At 43.1% G+C, this 19,340-nt stretch overlaps 2 protein-coding genes across 2 annotated transcripts in view; one reads left to right on the forward strand and one right to left on the reverse strand.

Moving 5' to 3' along the window:
- ITIH5 (inter-alpha-trypsin inhibitor heavy chain 5) overlaps positions 1–11,740 on the forward strand; it is a gene marked incomplete at both ends in the record, with an annotated part of 45,790 nt that extends 34,050 nt beyond the window's left edge. Inside the window, 6 exons of the mRNA XM_079549802.1 lie at positions 2,058–2,367; positions 5,534–6,087; positions 6,458–6,508; positions 7,579–7,695; positions 9,809–10,186; positions 11,442–11,740. Coding sequence (XP_079405928.1) covers positions 2,058–2,367; positions 5,534–6,087; positions 6,458–6,508; positions 7,579–7,695; positions 9,809–10,186; positions 11,442–11,740 — 1,709 coding nt within the window. The remainder of the gene's footprint in view (positions 1–2,057; positions 2,368–5,533; positions 6,088–6,457; positions 6,509–7,578; positions 7,696–9,808; positions 10,187–11,441) is intronic.
- Positions 11,741–16,353: 4,613 nt separating this feature from the next.
- LOC306958195 (store-operated calcium entry regulator STIMATE-like) overlaps positions 16,354–19,340 on the reverse strand; it is a gene marked incomplete at both ends in the record, with an annotated part of 31,008 nt that continues 28,021 nt past the window's right edge. Inside the window, 2 exons of the mRNA XM_079549629.1 lie at positions 16,354–16,467; positions 17,137–17,250. Coding sequence (XP_079405755.1) covers positions 16,354–16,467; positions 17,137–17,250 — 228 coding nt within the window. The remainder of the gene's footprint in view (positions 16,468–17,136; positions 17,251–19,340) is intronic.

The following is a 19,340-nucleotide window of genomic DNA, read 5'->3' on the forward strand; positions in this document are numbered from 1 at the left end:
TACCTTCTGCAGGAGATAGTTCCTTACCTAGTATTTTCTCCTTCTTGTCTCTCTATGTTCTAACAAACAGTAAGGAGCAGCCCTAATAACATTCAAGAAGTTTTTGTCCCTTTTTGCTTGTGCCTTCCTGTCAGGAGTGGAGAGAAGAGAACAGAAAGGCTCAGTGATGGCGGAATGCAGGCATGATTTTGAATTAGAATCAGTGGTCTCCTCAGCCTATGGACAGCAGTATTAAACAAAAAACAAAAAACAAAAAACAAACAAACAAACAAAGAACATACAAAAAAACCTAAACAACCCAAAAAATGAAAGGTTGAGGGAGCTGAGCTTGTTCATCTTGGAGAATAGAAGACTCCAGGGAGATCTCATTGTGCCCTTCCAGTACATGAAAGGAACTTACAAGCAGAAAGAAGACCAACTTTTCATACAGTCTAATAGTGATAGACGAAGGGGAATGGTTTTAAACTAAAAGAGGAGAGATTTAGATTAGATACTAGGAGGAAATATTTTATTTAGACGGTGGTAAGGCACTGGCACAGGCTGCCAGGAGAAGCTGTGGGTGCCCCATCTCTGCAGGTGCTCAAGGCCAAGTTGGATGGGGTCCTTGGCAGCCTGGGATGTTGGGTGGCAACGCTGCCCATGGCAGGGAGGTTGGAACTAGATGATCTTTAAGTTCCGTTCCAACCCAAGCCACGTTAAGTTTCTATGAAACATACCAAGGTTTATAATCAAGAATACTTCGGCAGCTGTGCCCATCCTGGCTGAGGACTCTGCAGGTAGACAAAGAGATGCAAATTGTTCTTCCTGCAAAGGACCACAGCTGGCTGAAGGTCGAACAGGGTCTTCCTATACTTGCCCTTGAACAGTGACCACTCCTAGCAAAGGAAACACTCTGATGGAAAAACAGAAAACAGGATGGTTGGCCACACTGTTTGTATTAAGAGGGAAAGAGTTTAGGAAGTGCTCAAGGGACCTGCCCAGTTAAACAATTGCCAATAGTGGAACTAAATTCAGAGTACAAAGCTTTCTACTACTGAAATGCCAAAGTGCAGGGACAGCTGAGTTTGCCCGTGAACCTAACAGAGAACAAAAGCAAAAGGAAATGATTAACTCCAAGGTTCAACAGGAATGTGCAGTGATAGTCCACTGCAGGCCAGCAATACTTCGGTTTTGGCTAACTCTGCATTTTCCTTATAAATATGCTTATGGCTTGAATATCTTCCTGTGAACGTGAATGCACTTTGGCTCACAGATCAAAGACACAAAACGTGTACTGTGCTTACACTGCTGTCATACTCACATGCCAGAGAAGTAGAAACAGTACAGTGGCACACTATTTGCATATGGCAAAATGCAGTCCTCTGTAGCTCTGTGGTTGCCTTTGAAATAAAACTCTTTCTTTTTTTCTAAACATGCATTAGGCTCAAATTCTTTTCATAGCTATTCTTCTACTGTACCTGCACATTCTCATCTATTTTCTCTCCTCAGGCAGCTCCATTTATCATAGGAAATTGTTTGGTGAAAATACACTCTTTGACTAACAAAGCCATTTCTCTTCTCTTTAAACTTCGAGGATCACTCACATTTGAGTTGTACTGACCACTTGTTTTGCATTTCCATCTGAAAGGTTATTCTGTCTCTCCAAATCCTGTGCCCTTCAGATAAAGTGGGCAGAACTTGTTTTCCTAGTTCAGATACCATCTAAGAGAGACCCATAATTAAGTTTAACTATTTTTTGTATGCACTGGCAGGGCATGGTATGTACTATGCCTCTGGTTACCAGGGCTGATTGAGCGTTGTACACTGAGACACCCAAGGATTCAACAATTTCACATAATAAGCTGCAACTTGTAAATTAATTTATAAGAGTATAAGCAGTTAACCCAAAGTGGTGCTAGCAGAGTGGAGCTGAGTTAAAGAGCTAGAGCAACCTCATGCAGAGAAAAAGAGCATCCTGATGAATAGAGATGCTCCTATTCTGCTAAAGGGAGAATAGGGAAGTGATTTGCAATGTCCTTAGAATGTGAAATGAACTAATCTTTTTGGTGCCTTCTTAGGGACTAATATTAACAGTGCTCTCCAGACGGGTGCAAAGCTGTTAAATGATTACATTGCTCAGAACAACATCGATGCCAGAAGCGTCTCTCTGATCATCTTCCTCACGGATGGGAGGCCCACTGTTGGGGAAACACAGTCATCCAAAATCCTCAGCAATACCAAGGATGCCATCCGTGATAAATTCTGCCTCTTCACCATTGGCATTGGCAATGATGTGGACTACAAGCTGCTGGAGAGGATGGCACTGGAGAACTGTGGCATGGTGAGGCATTTCCAGGAGGATGAGGATGCAGCCAACCACCTGAAAGGGTTTGTTCTGTTTTATCTGTCCTTCATGATGATCCAAGGGATGGAATACCTACCCTACGAGGACAGGCTGAGAGCTGGGGTGGTTCAGCCTGGACAGGAGAGAGTTCTGGGGCAAGCTGAGAGCAACCTTCCAGCATCTAAAGGGAGGCTACAGGAAAGAAAAGGACAGACTCTTTAGCAGTGTCTGCTGAGACAGGACAAGGGGAGATGGTTTCAAATTAAAGGAGAGGAGATTCAGATTGGATATAAAGTAGTTTTTTTATGATAGGGTGGTGAGGCAGTGGAATAGTTTGACAAGAGAGATGGTTGATGCCTCGTCCCTGGAGACATCTAAGATCAGGCTGCACCAGGCTCTGAGCAGTCTGATCTAGCTGTAGGTGTCCCTGTTCAGTGCAGGGGAGTTGGACTAGATGACCTTTAAAGGTTCCTTCGAACGCAAATGATTCTATGACTCATTGATATCTGCATCATTTTTTAGGGCCATTATGGGAGGGAAATCCTCTAAGGAGACATAGCAAGATACAGGAATTTGTCTGAGGCTCAATTCTGGGTGAAAGATGCAGAGTATACTTAGAAATTGAGATTGCAAGTTTCTTTCTATCCAGAAATTGTTTTTTTCCTAGCAGAAACTCTGAGGTGTACTGGAGCTTCCTAGCCCCATAGAATGTTCCCTTTATTTTGAACACTCCTTTAGACATGTAGACCTGGAGAGACAGAAGACAAGTGTCATCTCTCCTCAGATGGATAGAAGGAGAAAAGGAAGCACTGATCACTTTACACTGACAACATAAACAGCACAGAGAGGCTTAGGAATGAAGATACCAATTAGGTGTGGAAAATTATTTCTTTATATTTTAAAAAGCTAACCTCATGCCCAAACTCCAGAATATATTTCCTTGAAAGAAAAAAATGTAAGGGTCATTCTTGATGTGATCATGTAGTCATTTCTTACCCTCATTTTTCTTTGTGACTCTAACTCCTGATAGGTTTCTTGTAATCCTCAACATTTAGTAGTACTAAAGGTCATGTTTCTCTTGTGTCATCAGTTGTAGTCCAAGGGAAGACCCTAGTGGGGAATTGCACAAAGGTACCGTGGCTTTTTCTTAAACATCAGGCAACACAGACCCATCTGCCACTCCACCCATGTCATTTGCTTCTCCAAACATGTATTTTGGATAGCAAGTGGCATTCCCTGGCAAATGAAGGATCTGCTGATTGACTGGGCTACAGAAACTCAGCATAGCAAGTACTTGTCCAAACACCTCCATCTGATAAACTGCTTACTGTTTATCAACAGTATGTGATGGTAAAGCCATTTGGTACCAAATTTATAAGAAAAAGTAGAATTATTTACTGGAGGCCAATTCAAATCACTGGTGGAGGGGAAATCTACGTGGGTAACATAGATGTGGGTAACATTTCTGATTTTTGCGCTCTGATTTTTGTGGCTTGTATTTTCATGCAGATACTTCCTTGTGCTATATTATCAGACAGGTGGTATCCTTCACTCCACCATTTTTTTAATACTCTAGGAGCTATTGCACAGCATGTTTTAAGATTTAATTCGGTCATGTTTTAAAGCATGTCAAGGTCTCTACAGTGAAGACACTGCGTGTTCAGAGAGACTTTAAAAGAAAGCCAGCTGATTCAGGCTTTGGGTTTCTTTTGAGAGAGAATAAAATATAAAGTGGAACTCAGCCTCCCAGCAATCTGTATGAGCAGATGTGAAAAAAAAAATGCTAAACTAAACTAAAGGGCTGAAGCCAGCTCCTTGTTTGTTTACAAAATCAGGCTGAAATGATTTGCCAAGAGATATAGAGGCTAGCATTTAAATAGGAAATTGAGCATTCCTGGAGCAGCCTGGGAAGATCCATCAAAAGCACACTGCTGCAGGAAAAACACAGTACTGTAAATCTGGGCCTTGACCCCTTGTAAAAGCTTTCTGGCCTGTACAACAGAGAGTATTCTTAGAAGCGGGGTAGGACACATTAAAAAAGCATTATAGGATTAAACTCTCTGGTTCCATGGAGGCTATTGCTTGCTCCAAAAGAAAGTTAACAATAAGGTAGCACTGATTTCCAGGCCTCCTTTATTTAGTGTTTAAAATTCCTACAGTCCTTTGAAACATTCTTGATTTTTATTTTCCTTTGGCTTCCCAGAAGATGACAGACTCTTTAGCAGGGTTTGTGGTGATAGAACAAGGGGAAATGGTTTCAAGCTTAAAGAGGGTAGATTTAAGTTGGATACAAGGAAAAAGTCTTTTACAGTGAGGGTTGAGGCATTGGAACAGGTTGCCCAGAGATGCATTGATGCTGTGTTCCTGAAGACTTTCAACGTGAGGCTGGATCAGGCCCTGGGCAACCTGATCCAGCTGTGATGTCCCTGTTCACTGCAGGGGAGTTGGACTGGATGACCTTTAAAGGTCCCTTCCAACTGCAAGGATTCTATGATTCTACAATAGTATTCATGTTTATCCCACATCAATCATCCCAAACTGTAGTAACTGGGACTCTTTCCAGAAATGCAGGAGTTTTGGTTCAGATACTCTACAGCTTTGGGGGCTTAGCATCTGCGTCTTATAATTTCTGGTTCTGGAATAACACACATAATATAACCACTAGAAAGTTACAGACAGCAGCATGTTTTCTGTGTATGCTTTGAAACAAATGTGGGACTTTCTGTGAGTCTGAGAAACCAAGAATTATTTTTAATAAGCATATGTAAGTGGACAGAGGTATCTCCTTGCAAGGCTCTTGAATTTTAGAGGAAGTTAGGTGACTGCCAAATCATGCTGGGATGCTTCTGAACAAAATGCAGTAAGTCTGCTTAGATGTCTGCTCAACACTGAAAACTAAAAAAGGGTAGAGAATAACTTTGGCTGAAAGGCACCTGTGGAAGTAATGTAACCCAGGCTCCTGCTCAGGAACTAATTTCAAATTTAGGTGAGGTTTCTTGAGGCCTTGTCTATCAAGTTTTGAAAACCTTCAAAGTTACAGACTCCCCTGCCTCTGGGAGCCCAGTGACACAGGTGACTGTAAAATTTGGGGTCTGGTAGATCTAACTGTTCCTGAAAGAATGGGAGATGTGTTAGTCTGACTGTAAGAGCAAGAGCGTGTGCATACAGTCGCATGCAGTACTTGCAGTGAAAAATGTATTGTTATTTCAGATTCTATGATGAGATAGGAACACCCCTCCTCTCTGACATCCGTATTGATTACCCTGAAGACAATGTGGAGCAAGTCACTCAGAACTTCTTCCCCAACTACTTCAATGGCTCTGAAATTATAATAGCTGGCAAACTCATCAACCGCACCTCAGATAGCCTCCATGTGGAGGTGACTGCTAGCAACTCCAAGAAATACATCCTCCTCAAAACAGACGTGGCTATTGACTTGCCAAGCACGAATGACATCAGAGCTGTCCCTGGTCTGGAAGATGGCAGAGCTGATCAAAATTACATTGAGAGGGCATGGAGTTACCTCACCATCAAGGAACTGCTAAACTCTCGGCTAAAGAGTAATGACAATCAGGAGAAAGAATATTTAACAGAGAAAGCAAAGTCAATGGCCCTGGCTTACAATTTTGTGACTCCCTTCACCTATCTGAAGATGAGAGAGGCTGGGCTCCATTCAGAACCACCTCACGAGGAGCTTATCAGCCCTTCTACTGATGGCATTGGTGAAAAGTTGCAGAGCTTGCAAGGACACAAGGCACCACCAGGTACGAGGTGAAAATAATCATGTGCTGGTAAGAGGTTTTTATTCACGTGGTTAATCTCTCATGGCTGCCTTTGGTAACAGGGATGATCTAGACAATGAACTGAAGAGTGGTAAACAGAAAACTGGGGTTTTCATATTGATTTTGTTAATTGTGTGCTGGACAACATTGAGCAAGACCTTATAGACACAACTCACCTCATGAAAGCACATACTGCTTTTTAGAAGCTACAAAAGAAAATCTGGTGTTCTGAATGAAGCTTGAAGTAGCTACAGGAATATGTTCCATAATTTCTTTGAGTAAATGTTTGGGAGCGTTGGTATACTATGGCTTTTTCTGCTGCTCAGTAACAGCCTTCTCTCCTCACTCTTAGGTATACGCGGACATCAAGATAAGCAAAGAATTAAAATCTCCAAAACTTCAGGTTAGTGCCAATTTTCCTGATCTTTGTAATGCACAATAACTGCAGCTGATTTATAGAGAATTCAATTGCATGGCACCATGGTGTAACCATTCCAATAAAATCAGCCAAAACCCAATTTACTATACTGCAGAGTAGAGAGGAAAATGAAAACAAAAACAAAAAACAAAGGGCATAAGAAATGAGGATAAGTGTTGGGAAACACAGCAAGGTAGTTCATCTACAGTATTTGATCCTTGTGTTTGCAAATACTGTAAATTAGTGAACGGGAAGAGTGTTCTCACTCTGTAACAGAACTGGTCAAAAAATGTTAGATATTTGCAACCTAATACTGTTGAAACAACAATGTTGTTGGAGAATTAAAAACAAGAAAATTCTGTAGTGTTCTACTATTTTCCTGTTGCTTCTGTAGCTCTACTTAACATTCTTGTCATAATTAAATGCTGAAGAATAAGCCCAGATCAATAATTTAGACTTGAATTTCACTGGAAAAGATCAAATTTACCTTATAAAGTAAGGTTTTGACTTTACTTACAACCACACCTATTTGGTACTTTATGGCCAGGAAAGGATTTAAAAAAAAAATATGGTCATGGGATTGTTTAAAATCTGTTATCAATAGCTCCAATATGATCTTGGCCAGGAAGGTTCAGTGGGACATGTGCCCACACAGCGATCTTTGGTTAGAAGATATATTTATACATGCTGTCAGGGATGTTGCCCATGAACAGACTATGAAAAACAGGAATATTAGACACTTGCATGGTAAATCCCATATGAAATAGTATTTCAGGCAGAAAACACCCAAATTTTCTCCTGGGCTACTTTGGGTTTCAATTTTTCATTGAAAACACAATGCCTTCTGTGAGAAAAACAAAACAATCTTTGTGAAAAACAAAGCAAAGCTTGGTGCTTCCTGGCAAAATGTCTAAAAACAATAAACAATCAGGCCTTAGGAAAAAAAAAAGAAAAAACAGTGAAAAATACTCTTTGAAAAGCAATTTTGTTATATTCTTAAACTCTGGAATTTTGTGTATGTCTCTCACATCTGTCTCCATTCCATATCTTCCCAGCGGATGGAGACCCTCACTTTGTCATCGATTTTCCCTCCAGCAAGTTCTCTGTCTGCTTCAATATTGATGGAGAACCAGGAGACATTCTTCGACTGGTCTCTGACCATAAGGAATCTGGTGAGCAGTTAAGGAAGTTGAGGTCTTCACTGACTAGAAGCAAGGGAGTGGCAATCACGAACAAAGGCTGAGTGTGCCTTTCAAGTGTGTGTGCTGCTTCATTCCAGCTAGACTGGAGAGCTCAGGTCCTGCTGACGAGAGTCCAGTATGGGCTGGGAAGTGTACTTGAGCAGAACTAGAACAAGCAGAAGAGGCACAGCTGAGTAAACAGCCACGCTGAGAGATCCCACAGGGGATTCACCTATTTGGTTCGGAGGCGATGCATTTCTTTGGTAGCACAGCTTCACTAGCGCTCTAGTTGCAAGGTCACAACATGCAAGTGAGAGATTTAGCAGCATCAAGATTCCTTGTATATTCGAACTTCACTCTCTACTTACAGCACCGATTGATTGCTCCAGGACAGAGCAAAGTATTCAAACGTGTTAACCAAGCAGTGAGGCTTTTTCACTGAAGTCATGATAGCCTTGAGAAAACCCCCACAATTCAGGATCTATTTTGCACGAGCCAGTCTGATAACCAGAGGCCCAAACTGTGGTCTGATCTGATCTGGAATTCTAAGCAGGGCAACTAATAAGCAGATTATGTCCTAAGCAGGAAAATGGTGGGAGGCTGGGGGTGTCAAAACCGGAGATAACTCACACACTCGTTTTACAAAGAAGATAAACAACTCCAACAATTATTATTAAAGTCACAAGAATTATTTTCTGTGGTCAACTCTCCATGTTTCACATGCATTCATGCCTGCCTTGGTAAATAAAATCCAGATCCTGGCAGTGTTTCCCTGCATTTCTTTCAGTGACTACATATGTGTTGCTACTTGTGCGATTCCATGGCTGAAATGCAGAATGAGTTTAAGGAAAGCAGACTGTAAAACTAGCCTGTTAAGTCTATGAAGATGGAAACTATAAAATCCCTTATGAATGGTGAGGGGTAGAGAAATTTCACTTGTGTGTTGATGTCTTGGGTCTAGATTGGATTTGCCACAAGCTTCCTCCCTTACTGTCCCCTGAGAGTGAGTTGGATCTTTAATGGTCCCTTTCAGTGATTCCACAATTCTGTATAGTAGCTGTGCAAAGACCTGTGGGAAATAAGCCACTTTTTACAGGCAGGAAGTCACAAAGGTAATTAAAGTTATTGGGAATCTTGCTGTGGACCTGAAGGCTTCAGTTGGCTCAGTGGGATCTGCACTTGAAAGTGTTTCTTTTGGGTCAAATGTGAGGGAAGCTGAAAGGACACTGCTGGTAAAACTGAAAATAATTCAATCGGAGTGCAGGGTCAGGGTATTCCTCTGCAGCCACACAAAGTGAGCCTGGATTTCTTACGCTGACACCTGAAAAGGTTTAGCACATCACACTGTTGTGGTTCGGGCTATTTCTTCTATGGGTCTTACTTCATCTTTAAAGTTGTGGCTGAGGTAGTAGACATTACTTTGCAGCTAGCCAGGTTACATCTCTTCTTAAGAGTCAAGTAATGAGGAACACGGTCTCAAAATGTGAACTGCCATGAGATCCTCTGGTGCAGAAACTTTTGGATACTTTCAGGTCCTGTTCCTGGAAGAAGTTCAGTCTGTATGCCAGGTGGTGATTTGAGGAAAAACAGGCCTGCCAGCAGCTTGCCTTACTTCTCTAGGATCTGTGTTTGCCCTATGTTTGCCCAAATCTTAGCAACAAATAAATAGTTTAGTTAAATCATACCATGGCTGGTGGAGTTACAGTAGTCAGCAAGGTAAATATTTCTCTTACATAGCCCAAAAAACCCCATGTAAGTGTACTGATTATAAGTTGTCCTGACGTTGGATAGAGCTTAGGAAGTGGCTGTGCCAAGAAGCAACTGATTCTATCCTGGGTATTACATACACATGGCCGGGACTAAAGAGGCTAAAGCCATTTGCCTCCAGAGCAAGCCAGTATTTCCTAGCTTGGATAAATTTAGATACTCTACGCAAGTTTATCAGTTTGTAACACACTGGTAGAACTGTTTTGAATACTGATTAGTAAAATAATTCAAGCATGAGGTGGTAAATCTGCGTGTAGTTGGTTGCAAAGCTCATATCTTTGAGACAATAGACCTGTTCTTGGTTCCAGTCTTCACTTACTGGTTCTATTCCTGCAAGGTGTAACTGTGAATGGACAATTAATTGGAGCTCCTGCACCACCCAATGGCCACAAGAAACATCGGACTTACTTCAACACAATCACTATCCTCAGCAATAAGCCAGAGAGATCTTACCTGGAGATCACACCCACCAGAATTATCCTGGATGATGGAGAACGGCTTATTCTGTCCTGTGACCGGAATGCTGTTGTGAGGAGCAGCAGCCTAGAGGTGTCCATCTCTGCCAATTCCAACATCACTGTGACAATTCGAGACACAATCAGCTTTGTCATCCTCATCCACCGCTACAAGAAGCCAGCCCCATATCAGAAGGATCACCTGGGGTTCTACATCTCCAACAGTAAAGGTCTCTCTTCTGACTCCCACGGGTTACTGGGTAAGTAACAGGTTCTCAGGTTTGGAGCTGTAAACCATGGAAAAATTATCCTTCCAAACAGTTTTGAAGGACAGAGACAGGAGGTGATGAAAAGGGTACGTGGAGGTGCAGTTACCAGGTGTAACTTCTACTTCCTTTTGTAAATGACTTCTGTTGCCAGCATTCCCAACTCCTCTCCCATCTTGCTTTATATGAGCTCTCTCTCACTATCCCAGTGCCTGTGTTACCCATTACCACTATTTTAATGATTGTTTAATGCAGCTGTCATTTGAATGCACATACTAGAAGCTCACAAAGATAAATAATACAGAGAGAGAATGCAAATATTTCACAAGAACTCCTAATAAGGCATCAATAAAATGTTCTCCAATAACAGTCCTAAATTAGAATAGATCAGCAGCTACGTGCTCTCAGGATGTAACAGAATTGGGTCTGACCCTCTCTAAGCAGAAAGGAGAGTCAGCTGAGGTCTTGCAGATCCCAAAAGAGACTTCTGGTCACAGAGCTAGTGCATTGCCAGAGATCATTGGCTTACAGCCTTCAAATTCTGTACTTCCATACATATGAAGGTCTGTCTTTGTAGGAATGAGTTGTTTACATTTGAGCCTGATTGAGATTAAGAAACATTAGTATTTCTTGTTACCCTTTTCTTTCAATTTTTTTTAATATGAACCATCCCCACATTCTGAGAGCAGCTGGGCTTTAGGAAGGTTCAGAGAATGTCTGAACAGTTAGGCTCTTTTGGATGACAAGAAGTGATGTTTATGGACATACACATATACAGAACTAAGGCTGAAGCCAGTTTCCATGACGTTCAGGCACTCTCAGGCTGAGCAGGAGATGATCCTTCAAGTTTGGAGTTTTGGATTCAGGCCCTTTGCATCTGCCTAAAAGAGATTAAGAGGTTTAGAGAGGAGAACTTGGTGTTATAGGCCTAGACAGTCTTTCCACTTGCTGATAGGCTTTGGGCTATCATCCTCTAGTAACCATGGCCTACAGAGGGGAACTTACTACCTACTAGCAGATCAAGAAGCTCTTTAGCTCAGTCAGTGGACAAGAAATAAGGTCTTATTCTAATCTCTGTCTTCACAAGTTTTATTAAAGTATCTCAGGACCTAGACTCATCCTGCTATTGCAGAGAAGCTGTAAACAACTCTGCACTCTGAAAACCACCAAAATATAACCTATTTAAAAAATCACTTATACGTAGGCACAAAGCAACCATTAAAGTGATGTGTTTTATATTGTGTTGCAGGTCAGTTCTTGAGCCATGAAGTTAAACTTCTTCGGGAATCTTTAAACATAAATCAACAGCAAGTTGGCCAAAACCAAACCGAAGCATTACAGCCAAACCTTACAAACACTCTGAAAGTGAAGGGCAGGCTTGTTCCTGTTGTGTGGAAGCAAAGGAGGATCTACAATGGCCAGCAGCAAGTTGACTGCTGGTTTGCCAAAAACAACGCAGACAAACTGATTGATGGCAGCTATAAAGACTATTTGGCTTCTCATCCTTTTGACACTGGGACCAGCCCTGGGACGAGAAACAGCCTTTAAGACTGATCATAGCAATGCATTGCAGCAGCATGTGTGACAGCGGGTCCCTTCTGAAGCCTCTAGAGATAGGCAATTTATGAATATTTCTATACTTTTTGGTGCCAAAGAAACCAAGTCTTGTTGCCCTTGGAAATCCACTGTCTCTAATTCGTGCTAGATGAACAGGGTTCATCATATTCCTGAAGACAAGGAGGTGGGAGGAAAGGATTGAGGATACAGTTAAAGTTGTGATTGGTGTTCTCCTAGTGGGTCAGGAGGGAGAAAGGGGCTAGCAGTCCTATAAATGCAGAGAGCTGCCTGCCTTAAATTTATTCAGGGATCTGTGCAATAACCCCAGGGTCTGTGAGTCACCCATGAAAGGCGTGAATCATACATCACAGTGCCTATCTAGGGAGGCAACCTTGGGTGAAAATACTTTGCAAGGAAGTGACGTGGAGTACATGCTCCAGCCATGGTCCCTGGGAAGAGAAGAGGGAGAGGAGAGATGGGTGGATATTCATCTGCAGAGAGCCATTAGCATCAAAAAGGTAAGAAAGAAATAAAAACTTTAAGGCCACAACAAGGTATTGATTTCTTGGCTGCTGGGATAGGGTCTGGATTTGCCACTAAACATGCTGCGCCCTGAATACTACAGGCTCTTAATATAGTGGTGAAAACCCTTATAGAGCTTATTGCTGTCTTAGAGTACAGGCTGCATGCATAAAAGCACCTGTGGTCCTCTGCAGAAATAGGATCGGTGCCAGCAGTCATTCCTCAAGCTGTCCCATTTAAATGACATTATAAATGTCGTGATTTCATCCTGATTTGTTACTCCCTCAGAGAGGAGCAAAGTTCCATGGTGAGCTTCCAGCAAACCTCCCATTTCCTTGAGCAGAGCATTTCTGCTTTGCAGAGATTTAAATTTGCTGAAAGATAATGAACATGCACTCTCCATAGCTTGTGAACCTACAAAGAAGTGTCTCAATTTTGACTTTAGACTGGACAGTTGTAGCTGCTTTTCTAATCAGAGAAGTATTTATTTATTCCAAATCTTCAAAAAATTTCATCCCAGTTTCCCTGGCTGCTTCTCCTTCCTTGCCCTGCAGGAATTTGTACACAGCAGGAATTTGGCAGCAGAAGCTTAGGGGAGGTTTTGCCAGCCACCCCCACTGCAGGTGGTTCTGCTCTGCAGAGAAACCTCCAAACCCGAACAGCAAAGCTGTGGTCTATTTTAAAATGAGGCACCACTGAATAATGCTATACATAAGCCACAGGGGAGTTTCCTGGTAGAGAACTTGGCCAAAGAGGACTCTGACAACCACAAAGTCCAAGTCTTTGCGGCCAAATTGAACTCATGCATGCTCTGCCTCTTCTAGAGGAAGGAAGGCGGGTAGATAATGGAAGCATCTCCAGAGCTAAATGATATCCATGTGTGAGCAGAAAAATAAGAAGTTGCCAGAGGCATACAGAAATAGGTTCAATTTTGACTAATTTTTTGCATATTTAAGAACAAAGTCATACTGCTGCTGTCAGAGCTCCAGCTGCTGGAGTTGGGTTGGGTGGAGTTGTTTTCTAGTTGCTTGATCATTGAGTTAGCACTGCAGCAGCAGAGCAGGTAGTGAGCACGGTTGCTTTTTTTACACTGTATTCTATGGGGAGAGGGAAACAGCCCAGTGCAACCAACTAGAACTGTGCTCTGCAAAGTCATTCCAGAGAGCTTGGCCAGTGCAAAACGTCTGCCAAGGCTCATGATTTTGTCTCCATGTTTTTTTCCAAACTACTGCTTTGAGCCTGGCTATCTTGGAAAACAGCTCTCCCGCAAGGAGAAGCAAAGGCAAGACCTTTGGCAGTTCTGATCACACAATAACTAAAGAGACTTCACAGTATGCTCACAAGACAGGAATAAAAGGAGAGTCCGTGAGGTTGACTTCTCTACCCAAGAAGACAGTAGGAACATCACCTCATCCATTGCAAAATAACATCCCGTTCCTCTAGCACAGGATGAGGGTAGTGACAGCAAACTTCTAGATGGTGGGTGTCCTCGTGCAGTCCTCACAATAATATTTTCACTCTCCCCCCACATTTTGCTGTTGAAGTGTATTGCTAGTGGGAGCCATTTGGTTAGCTCTCATCTCTCCTGTACATAGGTATGTATATACAGACACATGTATTGCTAACGCTTCAGGTGCATCATTGGTCCTCCTCCCCAGCCAAGAAAACATATTTCTTTCAGGGTCTGAAAAGAATAATGATCAAGTCCAGCTGCCCAACCATGTGAAGCACCTGGAGCAATGTACTCAAGTTCTCCTTAAGGTTCCAGTTATCCATTTCACAATAAACATTTTACAGTGAACGCTACCATGAAGTTCTCATTTACCAAAGATGAAATGCACTTTGAAGCTAAGGGTAGGTATGTTTCATGCTCCTGGACAAACTTATGCTACCAGATGACTGAAAGAACCACTCTGAAGTTAAGAGAGTTCATGTTCTTGCTGGTCCAAGATCACTGGACAAAAGCAGGTCATGGACTAAAAACTTCATGATTCAGCTTCCATAGAATCATGAGTTGGAAGGGACCTCCATAAAGGCCATTTAATCCAACTCCCCTCCAATAAGCAGGGATACCTATAGCTCAATCAGATTGCCCAGAGCCTGACCAGCCTAACCTTAAACATCTATCTCCAAGGACAGTGCATCCACCACATCTCTGGGCAACCTGTTCCAATAGCTAAAAAAAGGGGTGTTAATGCTTTTCCTCCCTCAGGATTGTCCAGGCTTCATCTTTACACCCCTTTTTGATAACCCAGAGATGCCCCAGGTAAAACATTGTGCTAAGTGCATGACAAGCACACATCTGTTCTCATCTTCACGAGTGTCACAGAGCACTTTCCTTTGCATCGATGTGGTTTATGATCGCAAACTGCTCAGATACAAAGGCTGAGCAATCACACCAGAGCACAGTGGAAGTGACTGTTTTCAGTATCTCCAGTGAAGGAGACTCTCCCACCTCTCTTGGCAGCCTGTTCTGAGGTTCTGTCCCCCTCAAAGTAAGAAGGTTTTTTCCTAGTGATTATGATGGCCCACTGTGAACCACCTCACCCAGCACTGAGCACCACCAGGTTTATTCCCCAACTGAGATCAGATCACTCACCTTCCATTTTAGAACAAGGACTGTACTTTTGCATAGTATCACATTACACAGCTTACAGCAAGAAGAAAATTGAAATACCATTTCACCTAGGCAAGTCTCTAACAGAAAGCTGTTTTCAACTCTTTTTACTCAAGATCTTTAGCAGCACAGGGGTTGCTTCAGCCCTCACCAGCAGAGGACTCCTCAACTTCTGCTTGTTTGGCAACGAGTGATGTCATGAAGCAGTATAAATGAGCTGTTCAGAGAGCTGTGTGTCATTTGTTCCAACGGCCATTTGGCATGCCAGCACAAGTAGGATTTTGACCGTTAAATAAAGAACAAACAAAAAGGGACTTAACTTCTAGAAATACATCATAGGGCTACACAGCTGCAAGTGTAGCCAAGCATGTCCAGTTCACTCAGAGGCATGCAAGACTTATTTGCATCTAACACTTCTGAACTGCTTTGAAGTTGGAAAGAACAGCTACCCGAGGAAATTCACATCCTCTCAGCTTTGTTTTTAAAGGACTAGAGCCCTCTAAAGTCAGAAAATCCAAACCCTTTATCTGCGTGCCCAATTAAGGAACAGTTTTTCTATGAAAACAGAAGGGATAGAAGACCCACAAAAAACCAATCCCACCCAAAAAACATCAAAATAACTCCTGCCCAACATTTCTTGAGACTTCTACAGTATGCGAAGCTTGCCTAGGTATACCTGCTCAGACCCGAATCAGACCATGTTCTGTTGGACTCTGAGTTTCAGCACAGCTGTCTGCAAGCACATTAAGCAGCTGTTCTCTCCTCTAAGAGCTGCAGAATGTTTTGCATTTTTGCTGTTTGTAGATTATCAGAGCCTGTTAACAAGAAAGAATAGGAACTTCTAACCTATAACAGAAGATGCCAGGATCTGGGATGACCCAACAGCTCATCCCCTTCCTTTTGGCAGGGCTAGTGTCTCACAAAACAAGGCACTGCAAAATAATTCACATATGAAGCAGTTTTAAGTCAAATATTTATTGCATTCCTTATAAAACAGTAAAAAAAAAAAAAAAAAACCAAACGCATCAGATCCACTGAGACAATCTTCCCAATTCAAGGCATTTAAATATATAATCACAAACCAGTTCTGTAGAGCATCTGTGCATATAAAAGTGTTACAGTTCAGACAGTATAGGATTTTTCTATAAAAAGAAGAGAACTTTTTGATTTCAGTCTCTAGCCTGACAAAGTTACACCCAGCTGGCCAGCCAGAGGAAGCACACATCCTTACCCTAACCTCAACATGCCTGCAATGTGCCTATGGTAGGGTTGGGTAGATAAAGCAGATACTGCTTAGATACAGGCTGCACGGACACCATCCCGAAGAGATAACTGCAGAAGGAGAGGCGTACATGAGGCAGGGCTCCACAGATCCCCAGGGATCAGCTGCATTCTGCATCCTTCCTCAGCCAGCTCAGGAATCACAGTACTGCTTCCTTCCTCCACCTCCCTTGTCTCAGTGCTGTCAGATGACCACGTGGTAGCTGGGCTGCTTCATCTTCTGGTTTGTTCCCTGGAGTCCTGAGATATCCTGGTCACTTTCAGACTGGTCAAAATCCATGTCTGGAGAGAGCAGCACCTGGTGAGGAGAACAGACAGATGCTCATGGAATCAGAGTCCTCAGTCAGATGGCAGCTGAAATTTTGTTCTCTCGTGTTAATACCACAGGCACTATCCCCTAGCAAGGGACTGCTAGAGGGGTCAAGCACATAAAAGGATCTACTGCCAATGGGGTTAGATCTTGCAGAGCAGGGAGGTCTTAAGGTCACCTTGACCATTCCAAAGACAGCCAGGAACATATGGATCCAAACACAGATGCTCTGGTACCCCACAAGCCCTCTTGGGAGTGGAACAGGCAGCTGAAAGCTCTGTTCACCAGGGGACAGGATTCACAAACATTCACATTAAGGCCAGGCTGCAGCCTCTGAGGAGATGCACAAAAACTAGGCCACAATTTGCAAACAGCTGTAACAAAGAGACATTTTCCCAGGCCCCCAGCTGCTTGTGATCTCTAAAGCTCAGACAGGGAAACAAGCAGAGCTCAGGGCTGCTTCAGCCACAGTCAGCAGGCTCAGAATTGCTGAGCTAGCCTGGCACCTTCTTATTTCTACCCAGCAGAGTCTGAACTGTAGAAGCCAGAACAGAGCATCAACACCTCCCACCAGTAGCTCCCTTGATAAGAACACTTTGCTGCACAACCACAAGGCTGCCCGTTGCCTCCAGAACACCTATGCTTTCAGCTGCTAACCTCAGACTTGAAGCTATCAAGAGGCAGTTCTGAGCTAAGTGGCTGCCACCGGCCCGGAGCATTCGCTCGATGCAGACAGAACCATCCTGATGGGACATCCTCCAGCCATATCATCTGGAAGAGGAAAAAGGCTAAATTTTACTCAGGCTATGGCTGCAGAGCCCCACAGAAGAGCTGCAACCTAATGCCAGCCAGCAGGCTGGACGGACAAACTGTTTGCATGGGTAGTATTCTGTGATTCTATTTACAGCTTGACAGATTGTTTGTTCAACCCCATCTGACTCCTTTAAAGCTCAGCTTTGAGCAAAAGCAGCCCTACTGCCTTTAGCCCCAGCAGTAGCAAGATCTAAGCACAGATGATGTGCAGTCACTCCAGCATCAGCTAGGAGCCAAGGGTTTCTGCTCAGCAGTGACCCCCCGCATCAGTAGCACGACCAAGTCTTTGACACTCAGGGTCTAACTCTATGCTATAGATGGGCACAAGTTTAGCAGCACAGCTGAGGGCTTTTGGTTTTTTTTCTCTAGATGAGTGATGTCAGAAGTCCCTCCCCTCTCCTCCATTTGCCTCACAACACCCAGTCAGCATCATTAGTTTATGGCCAATAAGGGGAAAAAGAGCCAATAAGCACTCTCCCCTGTGCCAAATGAAAAAGAAGTCAAAACTCAAGTCTCAGCCCCATCTGACCCTAAATTCACAGAACCATAAAGGCTGGAAAAGCAACTAAGATCATCTAGTCCAATCATCAACCCATCCCTACCATGTCCATTAAAACCTCAGTATCATACCTACCTTTTTTTTCCCCCCCCCAACACCTCCAGAGATGGTGACTCCACCACCTCCCTGGGCAGCCTGTTCCAGTGCCTCATCAATTTGTGATGCAACTGGAACCACTGAAATGTGAAGCCTTGTGTCCATCCCACAAAACCCTTCCACCTTCAAGACACCAATTACAGAACAGCTGATAAGCTTTCAGCCCAACAGGCCCACCATCAGCTCAACTAGACCCAGAGCCCAGCATTCCTTGGTGAAAACGCCACAACCAGAGCGGGAGTACAGCCTTATTCATGGCCATCTCCAGACACAGTTGTGAATGAACATATCCTCCACTTGTTTATTTAAGACAGCATCACCAAGCCAGTCACCACAGCAACAAAGCAACTAAACAGGAAAAACAAACTGCAATGAGTCAATGACTTCAAAGAAGCCGAACAGCCACAGAACAAAACATTCTCCCCAGTCTCACACACACTCCGTCTGATTTTGTTATCCTCACAGCAGCACATCAGATACTCAAAGGATAGCAATAGATCAGATTAAGATCTCATTCCCCTCCATCCCCTTAAGTTAACCTACACAACCCCATTCTTTTTTTGTTCAAGACATCACAGGAAAGTTTCCATCTCTTCCAAGTGAAGATTTCCTGTTTGGCATATAAATATTATGATGCTGGAGGACCTGAAAAAAAATGGGTGATTAATTACACATAGCATTATATAAAAAAAAAATAAAAAAATAAAAAAAAAAATCACTGAACTCTGACAGGCTGAACCAGATCATCTTTGGAGTCTAATGAACTGATTATTTAGGTGGGTTTCATGCTGTAAACTCAGACCTTCTCACAGCCAGCCATGGCTGACGTAGAAAGGGCTGTGCATCCAGACCCCTTTGGGCTGCTATCTGCCTGCTCTAGAGCTCATACAAAGGCACTCAAGCCAACAGTCCTCCAGTAACCCTTCCATAGCTCCATGGTGAGCTTCATCATGAGAAAGCACCTCACTGCTATGAGAGCCATGGTACAGGCCCTCATTTTTTTGCCCAGACAGAATTGTTTGGGATGTTTCAGCACAGCTTGGTCAAGGAACTTCCTCTACAGATGTTTCCAGGTCAAAATCACAACAGATCAGTGGTACAGCTGGAAATGGACCGTAGCTTCCCAGTCTCAGGACAATGTGCTGCTGTTCCACTCAGCCCCCAAATACTTCACACATTCCTCCCCACGCCAGGAGAATGAGTTGAAAACAGAGAAGCTCAAGGGCTGTTTCCATGCAAGACATGGAATTTTGTCTGAAACTACCAGTTACATGTAGAGACAGGAACCATCCTACCTTCCTCCCACATCTGAGTTTAGGTGAGTTCCCATACCTCAGTAGGACTGACAGGTGGGACAGTCTCCTACCAGAGACCATACCTATCTTCATTCAAC

Source organism: Tetrao urogallus, assembly GCF_951394365.1.
Source record: "Tetrao urogallus genome assembly, chromosome: 1".
Taxonomy (NCBI): Eukaryota; Metazoa; Chordata; class Aves; order Galliformes; family Phasianidae; genus Tetrao; species Tetrao urogallus.